The following is a 19,846-nucleotide window of genomic DNA, read 5'->3' as shown; positions in this document are numbered from 1 at the left end:
ACCTGTATGTCTTTGTTCTTCATGAAACACAAAATATTTTTTTTTCATATATATTCTTTTCCAATAAAAAAAACTTAAATAAAGAATAAATGATAAGTGGGGTTATAAAGTTCCAACATTTAAATTTAAATGAATGCAGTTCTGTTGAACTTTCTACTGCTGAACAAATGTATCTAATTTCAAGCAGCTCAGCTGTTGTCAACATTGATAATATAATGTTGACACTGACAGCTAGAGTAATGGCTGATTAAAAGTTAGATTTGCAATCACAGGAATAAATTACATTTTTAAATATATTAAATTAGAATACATTTATTTTAAATTCTAGTATTATTTCACAATCTTCTTGTTTTTTACTGTATTTTGACAACAAATGCAGCCTTGGTGAGCATTAGAGGCTTCTTTCAAAAACAAATCTTTCTAAACCCAAACTTTTAAACAGTATTGTAGCACAAAAGTGATATGGAGTACTTTCTGACTCTCTTTTATGGTGCATTTTTTGTCATTTTAAAGCTTGTTACACTTTGGTCGTCATTCATGTTTGTTATATGGAAAAGAGTTGCCACAGTATTCATCAAAAATAATAAAAAGCAATGTCAGCTTGTAATTTCTTGACAAACAATGAACTTTTGTGAAAATACTTCTTTTGCCTCATAGGTGTACGTGTCCTCATGGCTGGACAGGCCTGGATTGTGGAGAGGATGTGAAGGAATGTTCTTCCTCTCCCTGCCTGAACGGTGCACATTGTGTGGAGTCTGACATCCCAGGGGAGTTTTCCTGCACCTGCCCGCCCTTCTTTACCGGCCTCCTCTGTGAACAGGCCTACAACCCCTGCGACCTGCGGCATAACCCCTGCCTGCACAACTCTACCTGCCGTGCCAAGTCAGATGGAACCGCCCTCTGTGTTTGCCCAGTCGGTGAGATATACTGTAGCATCCCAACTATATCCTACCTACTGACCCACCCACATGCTGGGTGAGATCTGTCATTCACAAGGCTTTATGTTTACAGCTTGTTTAAATTCACTTGCCTTCCGCTGAGTTGGTTATTCAGGTAATATTATGCATTTCCTTCTGATTACATCTTTGCTAGATGCTTATTTCAGTCCACAATAAATGGGTTCCCATGGAAAACCTGAAAATATTTTTTAATTGTGACTTCCACTAAATGGAAAAGTCATGTTAATAAGTAGAAATTAAAATTATTTTTTCTGTTTTTGTTTGAAAAAAAAAAAAACGTAATATTTATTGCTGAATATTGCTCTTTAGAATTTAAGGTATTGCTTTTGGGTAGAGTGAAATGACAACATCAGTCTCTCTTTTGCGGCTCTTGTTTCAAGGAGGTCTATAGAACATATGGAGAAAGACATTTGTTTTCACCACATCCATACTTGCAAAATTTTTTACAGATCCTTCTAAATGGCCATCAAAGCAGAAAGATGCTTTTCTCTGCCAGATGGTGTACTTACAGCATCTCTTGCAGGATCTAATGAGGTCATGCCCCAACAAAACTTTGACTCCTTCCTTGGCCTCATTGAAGACATTTTGTACACTAAGTATGGTCATTTAATTCTATTATTATTTCAAAAGATCAATGATCGAACAGAGATTTGGAAATTCACACAGCAATTTATATAAAATAATTTTTACAAGCTCTTATCTATTTTCCATAAGCAAGTAAGGAAATTTGTTGAAAGTCATAGAAAAACCCGCAATAAAAATCACAGCACTGCTTTGGCGGTATGAAGAGAAATGACGTGACATACAGCCAAGTATGGTGACCCATACTCAGAATTCATGCTCTGCATTTAACCCATCCAAAGTGCACACACACAGCAGTAAACACACACACACACCGTGAACATACACCTGGAGCAGTGGGCAGCCATTTATGCTGCGGCGCCTGGGGAACAGTTGGGGGTTAGGTGCCTTGCTCACGGGCACCTCAGTCGTGGTATTGCCGGCCCAAGACTCAAACCCACAACCTTAGGGTTAGGAGTCAAACTCTCTAACCATTAGGCCACAACTTCCCCTGATGAGTATAGTTGCCTTCTAGGCAGTCGACCTGGATTTGATTTCTTGGTCAGCGCATTGATTTTGGGTCTGCTTTTGGGTTAATCTTCTTGTACCTGTACAGTGACAATAAAGAACTTGACTGGAATATTTACACACTCTTCAAAAATTTGAGGTTGATATTTTTATTTTTTTATTTATGGTTTTGAAAACAGTCTCTTATGCTGACCAAGGCTGCATTTATTTGATCAAAAATACAGTAAAAACTGTAATATTGTGAAATATTATTGCAGTATTATTGTGATTATTTTATTTTTTTTTATTTTTTATATTTTATTTTTTTAATGTGTTGTAAATGTTATTTATTCATGTTAATTACTCCAGTTTTTAGCATCACATGATCCTTCAGAAATCATTCATGCTGAAATGTGCCACAGAAATTGGTAAAGTCATACTAAAGTGATTAGAGACCTTTGTAAAATTACATTTCAGCCACTTGCAGATCCTTCAAAAGAATACTGTAAAGTGATAGTTTCTGTACAGGAACAGCTTGTTGTTTAACCCTAACTGAGCAGCCAGTAGGTGTGACAAATATGTAAATGTGCACGGCTGCATGTGAGATCGCAACCATGGAGATTTTTTTTTAATTAGCCTTGAGCCACTTTTGCAGCTTGATTTCAATAGATGGTCTTTTTGAATTGTCGAACAAACTCGTGAGATCTGAATATAGTATGTTCATAGTGTATCATTTTCAAGGAAAATTTGTTGTTTTCATTATATGACCCTGTTTAATGTGTTTTAAGTAAAACATTTGAATGCAGATAAATTAGAGTTAATAGACAGTCATGTTTATATTCTTTCTTATTTACAATAATCTGAAATGCATATCTAATATCTCCCTTGAATTGGCAAGCGTTATATTCAACTAACCTTCAAATCTGCTAAAATACTCCACATTTCTGTACTTATAGATGGAAAGAGTGGCTCATGAGAGGAAACTGTGGCTCTCTGGATATGCATGACTTTCTAGTTTTGTTCTGCCAGCTCTCCCCTGCAGTATTTGTCCATTGATGTCTTCAGCATGGGAGAGAATTATTAAAGATCACACAGTGATTTGAAGCCATTGTAACCGCTTGAATCTTACTTTCTTCCTTGTTAAACGGTGTCTTACCCTTCCAATGATTTTCCCATTTTCTTTGCTTTCCTATTTTTGACTTTGTCTGCAGAGACAGAACAGACCCTATCACTTCTGCCAAAGAACAAGTTCCAAGTGTTTCATTAAATTTTGGCTGCAGGTTTCCATCAAAGGAAGAAGAGCCCTGTCTGATGAATGCATAGAACAGGGGGTGCAAAAGAGGTTTCTGCACAATCTCTTTAATCACAGTGAAGCGTACTCGCATGCGCACATACACGCTCATCTGCCATTTGAAAGCCTCCTGATATTATTATGCTCGTTGAGACCAGATCACTTACTCATAATACATGTCTGCTGCGTTTCAGACACAGATTGCTCTAACCTGAAATTTTGCACATTTGTATTCAGGTGATCATGCCACCGTTTCACAGGGAATCTGATGTGTCTCCATAGCGATTCAGATGCTATTACTCATTCAACAGTAGTGAATACCACAGCGCTGTGCAACTGTATAATGCAGAGGTCTGTCTCACTGTGTGGTTACTAGGGATGAGTGTTTGGAAGTGACAACAATGGCAGCAACGTTTTTGGTACTATAATTAATTGCAATGGCAGTACTTTAAATCAGCTTTCATTGTATCTGGTTGTACCTGTACAGTAACTATGAAAAGAGCTTTACTACTTGAAGATAATTGAAGTCCTGGGCAAACCAGCAGATGCATTATGTAGTCAGTATTTCACATCATAACCTAGATACAACTGTAGATTTTTTTTATGATGATGCATGGGCCCTAATAATAACAATAATTCTGCTAGTCAGTCTTAACAAAATGTGCATCCCTAGCAGCTACTCAGAAGTTCTTTACCCTTCTTCTGTATGAAATTATAAGCTGAAAAAGTCTGACTCATCACTTTTAACAGTCCGTCGAGAGAAGAGCCCATGTTACAGCATGACTCTTAAAAGAGATGACCGTGCACACACCCCTGTCTAGAATGCATCTGGTTGTTTTGAACTATGATGTGGCCAAATGCTTTTTTCCTTGTTATACATCTGACCCACTTTGATGGCACCTGCATGATCAAACCGGCCTGGCATCCGTTCTTTCGCTGAGGGCATCCTGAAAGAATGAAGTTTGTGGGATAAGAGAGGCCAGAGGCCAGTCAGTGAATATGAGTTTTTTTGTGTGACGGTGTTGTAACGGTATCAGGCAGGAAATGAAAAGAATGTTGGGGAGGGATAAAAATAGAGTCCTTTGGCAATCCTTGGATTTCTGTTCTGGGGAGAGAAATAGGAAATTAGCATCCACTGCTGCATACATTACTGAGCTAGAGATGTGCGTAGGCTCACATGCCACCTCCTTTTCTCTTTATTTCTTTCTCTCTCTCTCTCACTATCTCTTTCTCTCTCTCTCTCATTCTACACACACTCTGACTCACAGCCGTTCTCAGCCCACACTTCATATCTTAGTACATAGGTCGCCTGGCAGATACACTGTGTATTATTGCACAACCCATGGACTGAAACCCAGCCAGCATTCCTACAAAAATGACTTATAATCGAAAGCTGCTGTACTTTGCACTTTTTTGTAGTCGTCTATCTTTTGCAGACTTGTTAATCAAAAAATTGTCATAGTTTGCTCACCTTCATGTTGCACTAAACCTGTATATTATATTATATTATATTATATTATATTATATTATATTATATTATATTATATTATATTATTGTTAAGTTTTGGGGGTAGTCATTTTTTTCTTTTTGAAAGAAATGAATACTTTTATTTAACAAGGATGCATTATTTTCACAAAAGTGTTCAGCAGTTTTCAAACATTTCAAACATATTAATGGTTTCAAACATTGATGATGATATAAAATATTTCTTGAGCACCAAATCACCATATCTGAATGAGATCTGAAGGATCATTAGACACTGAAGCCTAGAGAAATGGCTGCTGAAAAATCTTGACTAAAAGTGCATTTGCTTAAGCCATGTAATACCTTTATGTTTTTAAAAATATATTTTACTGCTAGTTTAACAGAGAATGACATTTGGAGAGCTATAGCGGAGGAGAACATTTGTAGTGAATAACCAGATATTTAGGTCCCTCCATCACTCAGTGGTATTGTATGAATTCAATGGAATACAGTTTGGAATACAGCATGCACAGGTCATAAAAAAAAACAATACACTTTAATTTCTATTAAAGTGTATTGTTCAAAAAATAATAATTGTGTGCCTCCAAAAAAAAATAGAATACAGGTTTGGAATTTCAAAACGTAAATTTTCATTTCATTTTAACATAAACCTTCCTTTCAATTAGACCTTTGTGTAATTTAATGCGGCTAGCCACAAGATCTCACCCTGCCTCTTGTTCAGCTGAGCAGGCACAAACCTTTTGTGTTTACACAGCAGCTTGCTTTTAAATAGTTGTACAGCAAGAATAGGACCACCCCGACAGTAACACCTCTCACCTGAGGGCAGGTGGCCATGAATGATGAGAGAGAGATTGCAGCAAGTTACTAAGCAGTCAGAGCAGCTGCATGAGTGATGTTGTGATGATGAGGGACATGAGAAGAGACACATGGGTTTTGCTTCAGTATGTTTTGATTCCCATTCCTTGTCATTTCAAAGGGTCCCATTACCCCTGCTGACATACTGTACACAGTACCAGTCAAAAGTTTTTGACTGGTAGAGAGACACCTAGACTCACCAGACATTTGATTAAAGGGGTCTCCCCCTAAAAATATCATTACAAACACTCTGTGTATTGTAAATAATATAATGACATATATTTAAAGTAATTGTGTAAGTAGTAAAAAAAAAAAGCGTTTTGAGTTTAGAAAGTTTTGAATCACCCAACCCCCCGCAACCCCCAACCCCGAGTGGCGCAGGTGTCACTCGTTATCATTTACTCTCTGCTCCGTTCCCATGGCTCTTGGCCCTGCCCCACTCATCACAGACACAAAATAATTTAATAATTATTATATGACCGCGTGGTGAACCTATAAACCTCAATCATATTTAAACATGGTCTCCATGCTATCTACACATGCTGTGTACATTTACAGTGCCAACCATTAATATTGGCACCCTTAAATATGGTAAATATGAGCAAAGGTGGCTGTGAAAATAAATCTGCATCGTTTATCTTTTTTATCTTTCATTCAAAAAAATTAACAAAATTATATCCTATCAATGAAGTAAAACAATTAAAATAAAATTGGGGGAAAATCATATTATGAAGTGTTTTTCTCCAATGCATGTTGGCCACAATTATTAGCACCCCTAGAAATTCTTATGAGTGAAATAAAAATCGATGATGCTTTGCCACAAGCAGGAACTGCGAGAGCAGCTACGGGTGCAATATTCTTGGTAGCCATTGATGGCAGCGTGGTCAGCATAATGGTATTGTTGGGAATCTCTCTGCATCTTCAGCAGGTACTTCAGGGTCATGAGCGTTTCGCGCCTTAACCTGTACGCTTCACCTGAGCGGGGCAGCAAAGACAAGATCAGCTTTCACCTGCAGAAGGATTCCGCTTACGAAATTCTCATCGACCACAACCACATTGAGCTAGTCTCTGCTGCTATCTCCCTGTGGCTTTCCTCAGTCTTTTAGGTTCTAACCCAATCTTCTGTAGGAAGTAGCACACAGATGTAGCTGGGAAGCCGCAACAGCCAACATCGATAGGAAATAACGCTGCATTCCATCATTTAATAGAAGCTTCGTCGATCAGGTCTTGATACTTAGCCCTCTTTAACTCATGAGAAATGGCTAGCCTGTCCTCCCATGGCACAGTCAGCTCGACTACTATGATGGTTTTTGTGCTCCTGGACAGAAGAACCATATCTGGTCAAAGTGTAGTCACCACCTCTTCTGGGAAGACAAGCTTCTTTTTAAGATCAGCTTGCATCTCCCAGTCCGATGCTTGATACAACATAGAAGGCATAGAACAATCAGTTCTCCTTGAGTTCTCTGGGTGGTAGTGTCTTATGTTCATTGGCTTTAATTCTTTTTTAAGTCTGTCCATTTGGCAATTTTAACAAGGACATTATCATGTCTCCATCTGTAGCATCCTTCTCCTAGAGCCTTGGGACATCCTGTCAAAATGTGGTTCAGGGTACACAATGCTGCTCCATACTGATGGCAGGATGGATCCTCGTATTTGCCCCAGGTCTTCAAGTTGTTTCGAGTTGGTAATAGGTCAGCTACAGCACGCAAAAGAAAGGTTAATTTGCCCTGGTCGGCACTCCAGAGTTCCTTCCAGGACAGTGAGCGCTCAAGTGCCTGATCCCACTGCATCCACTGACCTTGAGAGGCAAGCCCTACTGCCCTTATACAACGTCTTCTTCTGCTGCCTCTCTAACCCTCTGTACCACAAGTGTCCTCCTTCCTTTTGCATCAGCCTTACTCCAACTCTTGGCTTTGTAGTTTCCCAGTCCCAATTGTCCTTGACAGACCAGGCCTATGATTTCCTGGTGTTTCCAATATGATTTTCTATGATTCGCTTTTTTACTGCCTTGCAGCTTCCACTTCCTGCCACACTTCACTGTCTTATTAGCATGATGAACTTTCACATCCTTAGACAGTAGCAGTGTGCTGACTGTTTTCGCCTTGGTGGCTTTAAACTCTTCCACCACCAAGGAGACTGGTAAGCGGAGCTTGGAGGTCTTGCTGTACAGATTGACTGTGCTGAAAGTTGGAGGAACACCCAACCATCTTTGCAAAATCCTACTGCACAGCCTCTCCATTGCTTCCACCTGAGTCAATGGGAAGTCGTATAGCAAGAATGGCCACTGTAATCTAGGTATGATACCATACTAGAAGCACCATACCTTAAACCTCCCGAGCAGCTGGCTATTGTCAATTTTCTTTAAGCCAGATAGTCAGTTGAGCTATGGTCTCCTTGAGATTGATGCTGTCCCTCAGAGTGTAATCATAGCTTTTTCCCAGGCACCAAATTCTTTGTTCTTTAATAGTAGGAATTTTGGCCCCTTGAATATTGAAGGAGTTCCTCAACAGCTTTCCTTTCAGGACGCAGAGGCTCCTAGATTTCCCTGGTTTAAATTGCAGCCGTGACCAGGTGGCCATTTTCTCCAGTGCACTTAAGATCCACTGAGTTCCCTGGAATGAAGGAGTTATCACAGTGATATCGTCCATAAAGGCTAGGCAGCCACAAACAAAGCCACGGATATCATACATCCTGCAATTATACCCTTCTCGAGCCTCTGCCACTTGCTAGTAAAGTTTCCCATAGTGAATCTCATTTTCAGCTGATCCATATAAGACATCACAAGTAAAATATGTCTGAAGTATATTCCCATTCATATTTAAAAAAAAATAGCACACCAGGGTGACTAGGAGCATGCAATTCTTCAGCCATGAATTCATGTTCTACAGGATTATAAATAGAAGGACACAAATGCCAAATTCCCTTTTAATTAGGGGTGTACCAATTCACTCAACTCACGATTCGATTCATGATTTTGATTTCACGATTTGATTCACTTTTTTTTATTTAATTTTTTTTTTTTATTTCAATTAAATTTCTTAAATTATCTTTAAGACAAATTATGAATTAAATGTGTCCATTGCTTGGACAAAGTGCTGTACATTTCTTTGTGAAACCGAAATATAGCTATAATAATATACTAATATAGCACTTGCATATTATTGCTCTTTTGTTGGTTTTAATTGCTTCTGTTGTCCTCATCTGTAAATCACTTTGGATAAAAGCGTCTGCTAAATGACTAAATTTAAATAGAATGTAAATGTAAATAACAACACTTAATTTTAATTTTAAAACAAGCCCCAAATCAAATAAATAAGTAACACAAATAAAATAAATCTCTTCATATAAACAAAATAAGGCTTTGTCTGTGCTCATTCCATTTAAATTAGTGGCAACCACTGCATTTTAATCATGATCCAAACAAAGATCCTGCATAAATGCAACATGAGCAGTTTATAATTTAAATTATATTGTATAATTTCAAAATTTTGAAGCAAAAACAGAATGGTTTGACTTCAGTTTTGTGAAACTATACATAAAAATATCTGCATGAAACAGCGGACGAGCTGAATGAGATGCAGATTCACTCTCTGCCAGCAGGCGGCTCTTAAAGCATTTCCTTGGTTTCTGCTGTAAACAAGCAGCGCTGCACTTTGAACTTTAATATACATTATACAGAGGCAAGATTTTCTGAAGACAGTAAGTTCCCCTCAGAATGCTTTCAAATAAGCTCCTACCCCTAAATGAATCGCGATTAGTTTAGCATCTCAACCAATTTGAATCGTCACATATTTGAATTGATTTTCAACTGGCTTGCGGTTAATCGTTACATCCCTTGTTTTAATTATCCATCACAAAAAGTAAAACCAATGTGCTGAACAAGATTGTTGAGCTTCACAAAATAGAAAGTGGCTCTAAGAAAATGGCTAAAGAATTTAAAATCCACCATCAGGGCAATATTTAATGTTAACCCCCCTCTTTCCATTGTTTTACATGATAGATTAGAATTTTGCTAATTTTTTGAATGAAAGATCAAAAGGATTTGGTATTTTCTTTCATATTGTCTTTATTTTATTTTATTTTATTTTATTTTATTTTTTTTAGATTACAGATTCAAAAAATCCTATTTGCTTACATTGATAAAGCGTAGCATTTGCAAACTAAATTATGATTAGTCGTCTTTTTGTGAATTGTTATTTTCTTTCTTGAATTTTATTTTATATATTTTTTTTTATTTTATTTGGAAATTTAAGATAACAATTTATAGAAATATAAGATTTAAGATCGGATTAAATGTGATCAAATGTAAAATTTGCTTACTGAAGATTAGTCTTCTTTTTTGTGATCAATGTTTACATTCTTGGATCTTGATATGTTTGTTTTATTTGTATTTTTTATGACTTTTTTGTTCTTTAGAAATGAAAGATTATTTGGTTTTATTTGTTCAAGGCTTTTGGCTGCTACAAAAACAAAAGCTTTTTGATCCCTCCCTATACAGAGTTTTGCACTCCTGTCTGCATTCGATTGAGATTGTACCCCATTCTAACCAGTCAGTAAACGGCTTCCCTCTGCAGTTGGCCTTATCTTTTCTACTGCATGATTGTATCTCAGTGCCTATATTGCAATGCATTGCAAAAAGTATGTGCAGCTGTACATGTGTGGCTGCAAGTACATCCTTTTGTTATTTTTCTCTTTGTGTGACAAGCTAATTTCAATAGGAAGTGGTCCCTGTTATCAACGTGAATGTGGCGAAGTGAAATTCTCTGAAGAATGAAATAGAAGTTATGACTTCATTCTTCATAATAGGATGGCAGCAATGAATTGATCAGTTCTCCTGAACAACCTCAGACACACAAAGAGACTGTGGATTGTTCATTGGAGGAAATCATAGGAAATGTGAATAACAGACCATCTGTATACAAAATAATGACATTCAGTACAGAAATAACTCTATCAGTACAAGCACTGAAGTCATTCAGGATGGTTTCATGTTATTGACCTTGATGCAGCCATGGCACTGTCTGCCTTTCACTGGTGCATTACATTAAAGCTTGTGTGAAATGATAGCTTTATGCTTAATAAACATTAGAATAGCTGAAAGCTGGGGTTTTCTAAAGAATCTGCAGCCCGGGAAGGTGGATATCTGTAAGAATTGGTTATTTGTATGAGTGAATTTACCTAATAGGTTTCTTCCTGCAGAGCTTTATCCTGCTGTATATATGGCTACTATGAATCATGTATGTTAAGTGAGCATATGCCACATGTAGGACACCAGTGCAAAAGGTCTGGGAATTTGGCATCCATTATTGAGAATAAGCTAGATCTAAGAAATGGCACTGAATGAATCACCTTATTCTGTGAGCCGGCACCTACTTAGGCAACATTTAATGGCATCATGTCAATGTGAATACTGGTCAAAAAGTTTGGCACCTTAATTGTTGTCTCCTAAGACACCTTCTTATAGCCATCGTATGTATGTTTCATAGGACAGACAATCGCATGATAAATTGTCTCAAAAAAAAAAAAATAGGATGAGCACTTTTTTGAATAAAATATGTTTGTACTCTTTATTTTATGCTTGTTAGAGCATCATAGTATTTGCTTAGCAATATGCTACTGTGAAACTACATTCTCAGATGAAAAAATAATTGTACCTTTATAAGAAGTACAACAGCTTGTCACTGAGGTAGTTTGTAGCTTATTTACCCCTTAAAGATTCATAAAGGGTCATTCACACACTCTACTGTGATACTTTTTTTTGTAAATGAGCTAGTATGTATCTGACCATTGTATTTTTTCAGTGTCTCGCCCATGACAGTGTTCTAAAAACACAGATTTTAAGTTAAAGTTCAAATATTTTTACAGATAGGCCTACAGGCTAAAATTTTCTTCAGGAATATCTGCTCTTTGAGCCCATGTGAGTTATTTGTTTTATCGGCAAGGCATATCGGCAGTATTTCATATCGGGCCGATTTTTACATTTTAAGCCTTTATCAGCTGATTCTGATAATGTTCAGATAATATTGTGCATCCCTACAGTATATTAAAATCAACTGTGAGTTGAGTATTTAGAGTCTTTTCTTCTTTAGTGCTACAGTATTTGTGTAACACAGAGAGTTAATTGAAAAATGTTCCAAATCTGTCACTTATGAGGTTCTATTTCATTTAGTATGCTGCCCTAGAAGTGAGGAAGCTTACTAGGTTTTAGAACAGAGCTACTGAATTAGTCCAGTCTTGAATGTGCAATTAATAATAGTTTGAAATAATAGGCTAAGGAAAAAATATAATGGCACCTAAGAACTGTCTAACTTGCCAACGCTTTCCCAGGCCAGGAAGAGCCTATGTACTTCAGACCTGTGAACAATGCAGAAGGTTAAGTAGAGTTTCTTTAAGTCATAGACATTTATCCTTTAATTAGATTTAGATAAATAAATTGTGTGTGCGTTTCATCACAATTAGCCTTAGAGCGGGAATCTCTCACTTTGTGTATCCTGCTTTGTGCACGTTCACCGGTTATTATAAATATTTAGCTTTGGCCCTATTTTGCTCATGTCTTTCAGATTGATGATCGTGGGCCAAGGCTAATTACAAGTATGCTGTTGCTTTAAGACTGCTTTCATAAATCTTAGTTATTTATAAAGATTGTTAATAATAGGAATGACTGTTGTTCACCTTGATAAATTCATCAAGCTAGTTAATGACTCTGGTTTAAAATTTAAAGAATATGCTTGTTTGTGCATAGTACAACTCACATCGACCAACAATTCTTGGTCATGTTAAATTTGATTTATTTATTACTTAATACATTTCATATATTAAAAAAATAAATAAATAAAATAAATGTAAGTTAAATGCAAATATAGATATGACAATGTGTGACCAACTATATTTGATTTGATTTTTATTGTATGTTCGTCTACACTCTTGTAATGCAGATTTTATTTGTTTTCAGACTTACTTGTTTCTCAATGTCTCAAGACTAACAGTGAACATCAAACACCAAGACACATGGCTGTGTTGATATGGCTAAATTTCAAACTAGTCTCATATTTACTTTGGAAAGATGAGTTGTCCCAGGGATTACCTGCATGGCTTTGTGGGGTGCACAGAGGATGCTGGGAAAGAATGATGGAACATTTGTGCAAGCCACAGGTAGCTTGCGCTATGTTTTGACAGTGAAGAAACTCCAGTCTCACTGTGTGTTCTTGCTGAGATGCATTAATGTTGACACTCCAAATTGTCCCTAGAGACATTGTGATTGACAGTTCATCATGGGCCGGTGCCAGCTGTACTGTATATAATCCAGCAGATATTGTACTGTACTGTGCATCCATAATGGCATAATTCTCAATTGTGTTTGCTAGAATGGAAGTATGATATCTGAAATGAAATTGGGGGTTTATACCTGTTCAAATCAGCCAACTCTGGAAATCACTGGAAAAACTATACTCTTCCAGTCAGAAATCCTGTATTGATGAGTTTACAGGAGATTTTTCACGGATATTTACTGTCAAAAGTCTTTTAAAAAATCATCACTGGGTAATGAAAATCTGACCTTAACAAATCCTTCTCTAGACACCTAAACACTTTATGGAATAATTCACGGCATGCATTAAATGCACATAGAGCATATACTCACTTGGCTTTCTATTGTTGTTGTTCTGAGTCATCTCTAATGTGTGAAAGCCGTGTTTGCTTTGAAATGCTTCAGAGAAGACAAGGTACAGTAGTTGTTCTGCTGCATGTGTTAGAAAATAAAGTGTGCTTACTAAAACTGTAAATATATTCAGTGGTGACTCAGAATGAAATCAAGTTTATTACTTTTCTAAAAACATGAGCAATGCTAGAGGTTTCTCTTTTGTCTTTCCACTGTTGTACAACATCTGCTCTCAACACTACACCAATTAGACAATAAGCTCACAAGAATGCTAAAAGGTCTGTGAAAGATGAAGTTAAATGCAGTAATTATATATGCAGATTTTTTTTAAAAAAAGAGTCATTTTATCATTAGGACAGTGTTTGCAATTTAGAATTTGGAACTCGCTCAGTATAGTAATTAAATTTAAATCCAAGTGAAATAGAGAATTACCAAAACAATAGCTGTAGTATATATATGTATATCTGTGTGTGTGTGTGTGTGTGTGTGTGTGTGTGTGTGTTAAAAGTTTAAAAGTTAGTAGATTTTTTCCAGAAATTAAGTTTTATTCAAAAAAGATACTTTAAACTGATCAAAAGTGACAGTAAAGACATTTATAATGTTGCACGATTTCTATTTTTTTTTTTATTTTTTTATGTTCTTTTTAATTTTCTATTCTAGTCAAAAAATCCTGGGGTAAAAAAATGTATTGTACATTCCATGAAAATATTAAGTACCTCAGCTGTTTTCAAAATTGATAATAATAAGAAATGATTCTTAAGCTCCAAATCACCATATTAAAATGATTTCTAAAGGATTTATTTAATCTTAATCTTTTAATAGAAAACAGTTATTTAAAATAAATAAACAAATATTTCTGATATATCATCCAATAGCCTGTGTGGTCTATTGTAAGTGACATAACCTGAAAAGGAAAGTTGTTTCAGAGGAAGAAACAAGTTATAAAATGTCAATTTAAGGTTATATTTTCATGCACAATAGGAGTGAATATTAAAGTAAAAGGGTCCATTTAGATTTTTTTGTTGACTCTAAAGCATTTTTCAGAGACAAAGCATCTTGCTGAGCAAAGGATGAGTTTACAGCGGCAGCGCGCCTACAAAAAGTTGAATATTCACGTCTCCCAGGACCTTTTCCCCAACAAGAGCCCTGAGCTGATTACACCCCCTCCTCCCCTTCATCCTAGTAATGAACACGAGCAAAGAGGCCCCTGAACTTCACCTCCTTCTGTCTCCCCATCCTAACGAGATCCTCTCCACACTTCCACCATGAGCCCTCAGCCTAATCTGTGGAGGCACTGAGGTATTATTAGAGCCGCTAGAGTCCTCGGAGGAGATGCTAGGAGCGCGAGGCCTGGCAGATGAGATGAGCTATAGGGAGGTGCACAGTTCCATTAAGATGGCATTCACCAAGGGCCTTTGTTATCATTGATCCTAACGCTTTGAGGGAGCAGTGAGACTTACTGATCCATGTCTGTCTCATCTGTCTTGCAGGGTTTGAGGGAACTCGCTGTGAAATTGATAGCGATGACTGTGTCTCAAGACCTTGTCAGAACCAAGGCCATTGTGTGGATGGGGTCAACATTTACAGGTCTTCTTGCCTTTTATTTCTAATTTTAGTTCTCTGTTGTGTTTGTTTGTCTTTCAGCAGATATGTAGCCCTCTTGCACTGTTTTGTTTTAATGGGACAGTTCACTCAAAAATGAAAATCCTGTCATTAATTAGTCACCTCCAATGTAGTTTTAAACCTGTATGGAGTTATTTATTGCTTGAAACACAAAAGAAGCCTTTATGTAACTTTTTTCCTCCATAAAATGATGGTTCACAGTGATCACGTCTGTCTAGTTCTAAAAAGAACAAACAACACCATAAAAATCCAACAGAGTGTGCAAACAGTCCAAACAGCATAGTGACAGAATTGTTATTGTTGGGTGAACTATCCCTTTAAGACCTCACATGACAATATCAACATACAGTGAGAAACAATTGTTGAAATATCTGTCCTGAAAAATATCTCTTCAAAAATATGATCTTGCTCGAAAAAAATTAAAATAAATAAATATTAATATAATATAATGCATTATTATTGTCAATAATAATGTTATTATTTATTACAAAAATGTATAAATATTTGTTAATTTGTTCATAAAAAATACATACAGTAATAATAATAAAAACAAGTTATTAGAGATGACAGTCATTTGTTTATTTATTTATGTTTATTATATTTATTTATTTATGAAAGAACAGTCAGTAGTTTCCTTGTTGGTTCAGTCTTACTGTGCGGTATATTCTTAGTCCTGTACACTTCTGATCAAAGGTTTGGGGTCATGGATTTATAATAAAAAAATAACTATTTTTATTCAGCAACTGTGCCTTACTGTATATTGATCAAATGTGACTGTAAAAACATTTATAATGTTACAGAAGATTTCTATTTCAAATAAATGCTGTTCATTTTAACTTTCTATTCATCAAAGAATCCTGATAATAATTATCACTATTTCCACAAAAATATTAACTGTTTTATTAAGTGGTAATGATAATAACAAATGTGTCTTGAGCACCAAATAATATAATGATTTCAGAATGATCATATGACACTGAAGACTGGAGTAATGGCTTCTTAAAATTCAGAATAAATTACATTTTGAAATTATATTAAAGTAGAAAACCTATTTTAATATTTTAATAAAAATTGCAATCATTTTTCACAATATTGCCATTTTTACTCTAGACTGATAAGTTCAGCCTTGATAAGCATAAATATTTATTTCAAAAATATTTAAATGATAGACCCCAAACTTCTAAACAGTAGTCTATGTCTTAATATATTGGCTAAAATATCAAACTTTTTAAACTGGAAATAATAAAAGGTATTTTTTATTGACATAAACTGAATATATGGTTGAATATATTATTATTATTATTATTATTATTATTATTATTATTATTATTATTATTATTATTATATGAATAAACTTTAAATAGTTTATTATCGTCATGTCTTGTAGGTCTTGCAATATAAAATCACATTTTGGTTGCGTAACTCCAGATAAAAAAAGTTTTGTTTTTTTCCCCCCTCACAACTGTAAACCAATCCTCCTTTTGTCACCTCTGTGCAGCTGTTTCTGCAAGCCAGGTTTCTCGGGCCAACAATGTGAGGAAGACATCAATGAGTGTGCATCCAACCCATGCCAGAATGGAGGTGTTTGCAAAGACCTTGTGAACGGGTAAGTACTATGGCAACACCGAATTGCTCTTTTTCCACTCTGTACCACGACCCCCTTAAACTGATTATGATATAGGAGCCCAAGTATCCTGTCTGAACTGTTTGTTTTTACTAGACGGTCTAGAAATGAGACACATTTGAGAGATGCTGGTATTATTGTCTAAAGTGCTTCGGCTTATAATGAAGGTCCTTTTTCATCCTTGACACATATAAGCTGCTGGTCTAAACACAAGTGTGAATAGGTCGGCAGGTTCGCATCACTTCTCTATATTGGCTTTCCTCTACTAGATCTTCTTCTTGTTGTGATTTAATGGTCGCCCCAGGGCCGCTCTTGGTTCAGTCTGACATATGGGCAGAGGAATCCTGAGGCCAATTTGAGTCCTAAATGGTTTGTCTCCACTTTGTCTACTATCATGTACGGGCTCCCCTGTGATCATCTACTCTCAGCGTTTTCTCAGCGAGGGATTTCACTTCAGGTGTTTCCGTTTGCTCACAACTTGCTCTCTTCCACACAAGTTCACTTTTGAAGTGGCAGGGCTTGCTTTAGAGGAGATTGTTTTCAGTGGAGCTCTTTTACCTTGTCCTGTCAGAAGCCGATGTGTCTGTATAGTAGTTTACAGAAGTTTGCTTTGAGATCCTTTGTAGGCTACACCATGCAGGATGTTGTTCAGAGCCAAGGAGGTCAAAGTTTGGCTAGTTTGCATGGTCCAGAATGTCTTAACTACACCATCTGGTCGCAAAAAAAACATTGATAAACATTTAAAATAATCATGTATTCTTACAGAATATTTTTGCAAGCAACATATACGTAGCTAATATTATATTATATAGAAGTAAATGTCTTTCTTGTGCCCAATTTGTACCCAAGGCCTCTTAAAAATGTGAAATACAGTTATATTGCTCTGTGGCAGTATTTATAATTGGATATTGGCATTCATTTTTGTGTATCTTTGTTACGTCCCTTGTGGTTAGTAAGGGGTATGGGGAATAACATTTAATGTTGGGGTTTGACTTCGGTCCAATACCAGGGCAAGCAGTGAAAACAAATGTGCTAAAAGCAAACAACAAATGTGTATTTACAATGTTATTGTAGGAAAGCTTATATTTAAAAAAAAAAAAAAAAAAGCCGGCCCACCGTAATATTTACAAGGGGGGGGAAATAAGAAAACCCCAGGCAACTAGGGAAAAAGAAGGAGGGAATTGGGTGGCAATCAAACAAAATAAATAATCAAAACATAACCCTCTAACTCAATTATCAATTCTACACTAACTAAAGAAAAAGAAAAAAAGAAAATCTTCAGTATCCGAAGATACCCTAATATAAGCTACCCTCACTAGCTCAAACAAAAAGTACAGCAGTTGACGCACACCCCTTACCTAGTGTATATAACAAAAGTTCACTGCAGGATAGAAAAATGTACAGTATATCACGTGATATTCTTACCTTTCCTCTCCTTCCCTCCCCTTTGTATACATACAAATGACCAACCAAAAGATGTTTAAATGAATGGAGGTCGAACAGAGGTTTTTGGTAATCCACCGAACACATGCAGATATACAAAAACAACAGCTTAACCCACACTACACAAAGTTAACATTGGCTAAAAATCACATTAACAAAAATACTAGCAACAGACATCAAGCAAGGCCTCTCTTGCATTGTCAGAGTCTTCCCTTTATAGATCCCGGTATCTGCCAGGTGGAACGAATCGGATGACGTCATCGCCTCCAACGATGATTGGCAGGAAGCAGAACCAATGGCATAGCACTAAGAAAGGGAAAATAAAGATGAACCAAAAGAGAGAACAAAAGAAAACACCATAAAACGGCACCAGCCGTAACACTCTCCCCCTTAAAAGTAAACATTATAAAAACATACAGAACATGATTACATTTATAACCTTTCCTAGACATGCAACAGGGCATCTGCTACTACGTTCTCCTGTCCTCTGTTGTGCTGAATCTCCAAATCATAATTCTGTATCACTGGAGCCCACCGCATAAGCCGTTGATTCTGGTTATACATACAGGACAAAAAAGTGAGAGATTAGTAAAAGTTAGATTAGTAGAGCCAACGTAAACCTTGAAGTGCTACAATGCAAGAAGAAGTGATAGAGCCTCCTTCTCAATAGTGGAATAGTTGAGTTGATGTTTGTTAAATTTCAGAGAAAAATAATATGATGATAAACTCCAGTCACATCCTCCTGTAACAAAACAGCTCTAGCCCCTACCGCACTGCCATCGACTTCCAATTTTCCCCCTCTGTTTAATTTCACCAAAAATGCTAATTGTTTTCCATGACCATTTTTCTAATTCTTTCTGGCTCTGTATCATAACCTGGACTTAACCTGTCATGGTGTCTAAAAAAACGTTGATATCATTGTATAGAATGAGAACAATTTTGCCATAATAGCCAAAGATATCTATCTAGCTCATGTTTATATAAGGTCCCCCAATCCCCCCAAGGAACTGCAGGAGTTGATAAAGTCAATAATTATATAAAACTTAAAAAAAAAAAATGCCAGCACGTGTTTCATGTAAACAGCCGTTAACAGTGTTTTTCTATACTTGGGTTGCAATGTGCTGTCAGATCTGATACAGGTGACACTGTCCTGTCTTTTGAAAGAACACTCAAAGACTCAAATTGTTTGTGACATTATTTTGAATCATTAGTTTGATTAAGAATGCAGCAGCTTGATTGATCTACAACGAGCCCAAAACGGCCCACATCACACCTCTCTTTATCTCCCTGCACTGGCTGCGTGTTTCGGCTCGCATCAAGTTCAAGACATTGATGCTTGCATATAGAACAGCCACAGCCTCAGCACCCACATACTTCCACTCACTATTACGAATCTTCATCCCGTCCAGAAGCTTGAGATTTACAAGTGAGCGTTGTCTCATGATACCATCACAGAGAGACACAAAATCACTTTCCAGAATATTTTCATTCACCGTTCCTGGCTGATGGAATGATCTTCCCATCCCCATCTGGAATGCTGAATCCCAGACAATTCGTCAACATTTGACTGCATCTTAAAAAAAAAAAATTGCTTTCTCTTTCCTTAATCACCCCTGTTTAGTACTTGTACTAATCTGGGCCCGGTTCCCAGATAACGCTCACTCTTAGCGCACTAAGAAGACTCAAAAGATATATCTTACCAAAGTTGTTTATGTTCCTAAGTGTGTTCCCCGAAGTGTCCCTTAGGAAGCTTCTTTACAAGCTGCCTCTTACGTTCGACGTTACAAAGGCGCTGTCCCAAGTGAAGGTGCTGAATTAGTTGGCATCGATTGCTCAGGAA

At 36.6% G+C, this 19,846-nt stretch overlaps 1 protein-coding gene across 1 annotated transcript in view; it reads left to right on the top strand.

The window, feature by feature from the left end:
* Nucleotides 1–19,846, top strand: part of LOC109101270 (protein eyes shut homolog) — a 194,177-nt gene that overhangs the window by 73,953 nt on the left and 100,378 nt on the right. The window contains 3 exon segments of the mRNA XM_042769360.1: nt 658–917; nt 14,807–14,903; nt 16,438–16,545. Coding sequence (XP_042625294.1) covers nt 658–917; nt 14,807–14,903; nt 16,438–16,545 — 465 coding nt within the window.

Source organism: Cyprinus carpio, chromosome A13 (assembly GCF_018340385.1).
Source record: "Cyprinus carpio isolate SPL01 chromosome A13, ASM1834038v1, whole genome shotgun sequence".
Lineage (NCBI taxonomy): Eukaryota > Metazoa > Chordata > Actinopteri > Cypriniformes > Cyprinidae > Cyprinus > Cyprinus carpio.
Note: the sequence above shows the minus strand (reverse complement) of the source record. Positions and strands in the feature narration are given on the sequence as shown.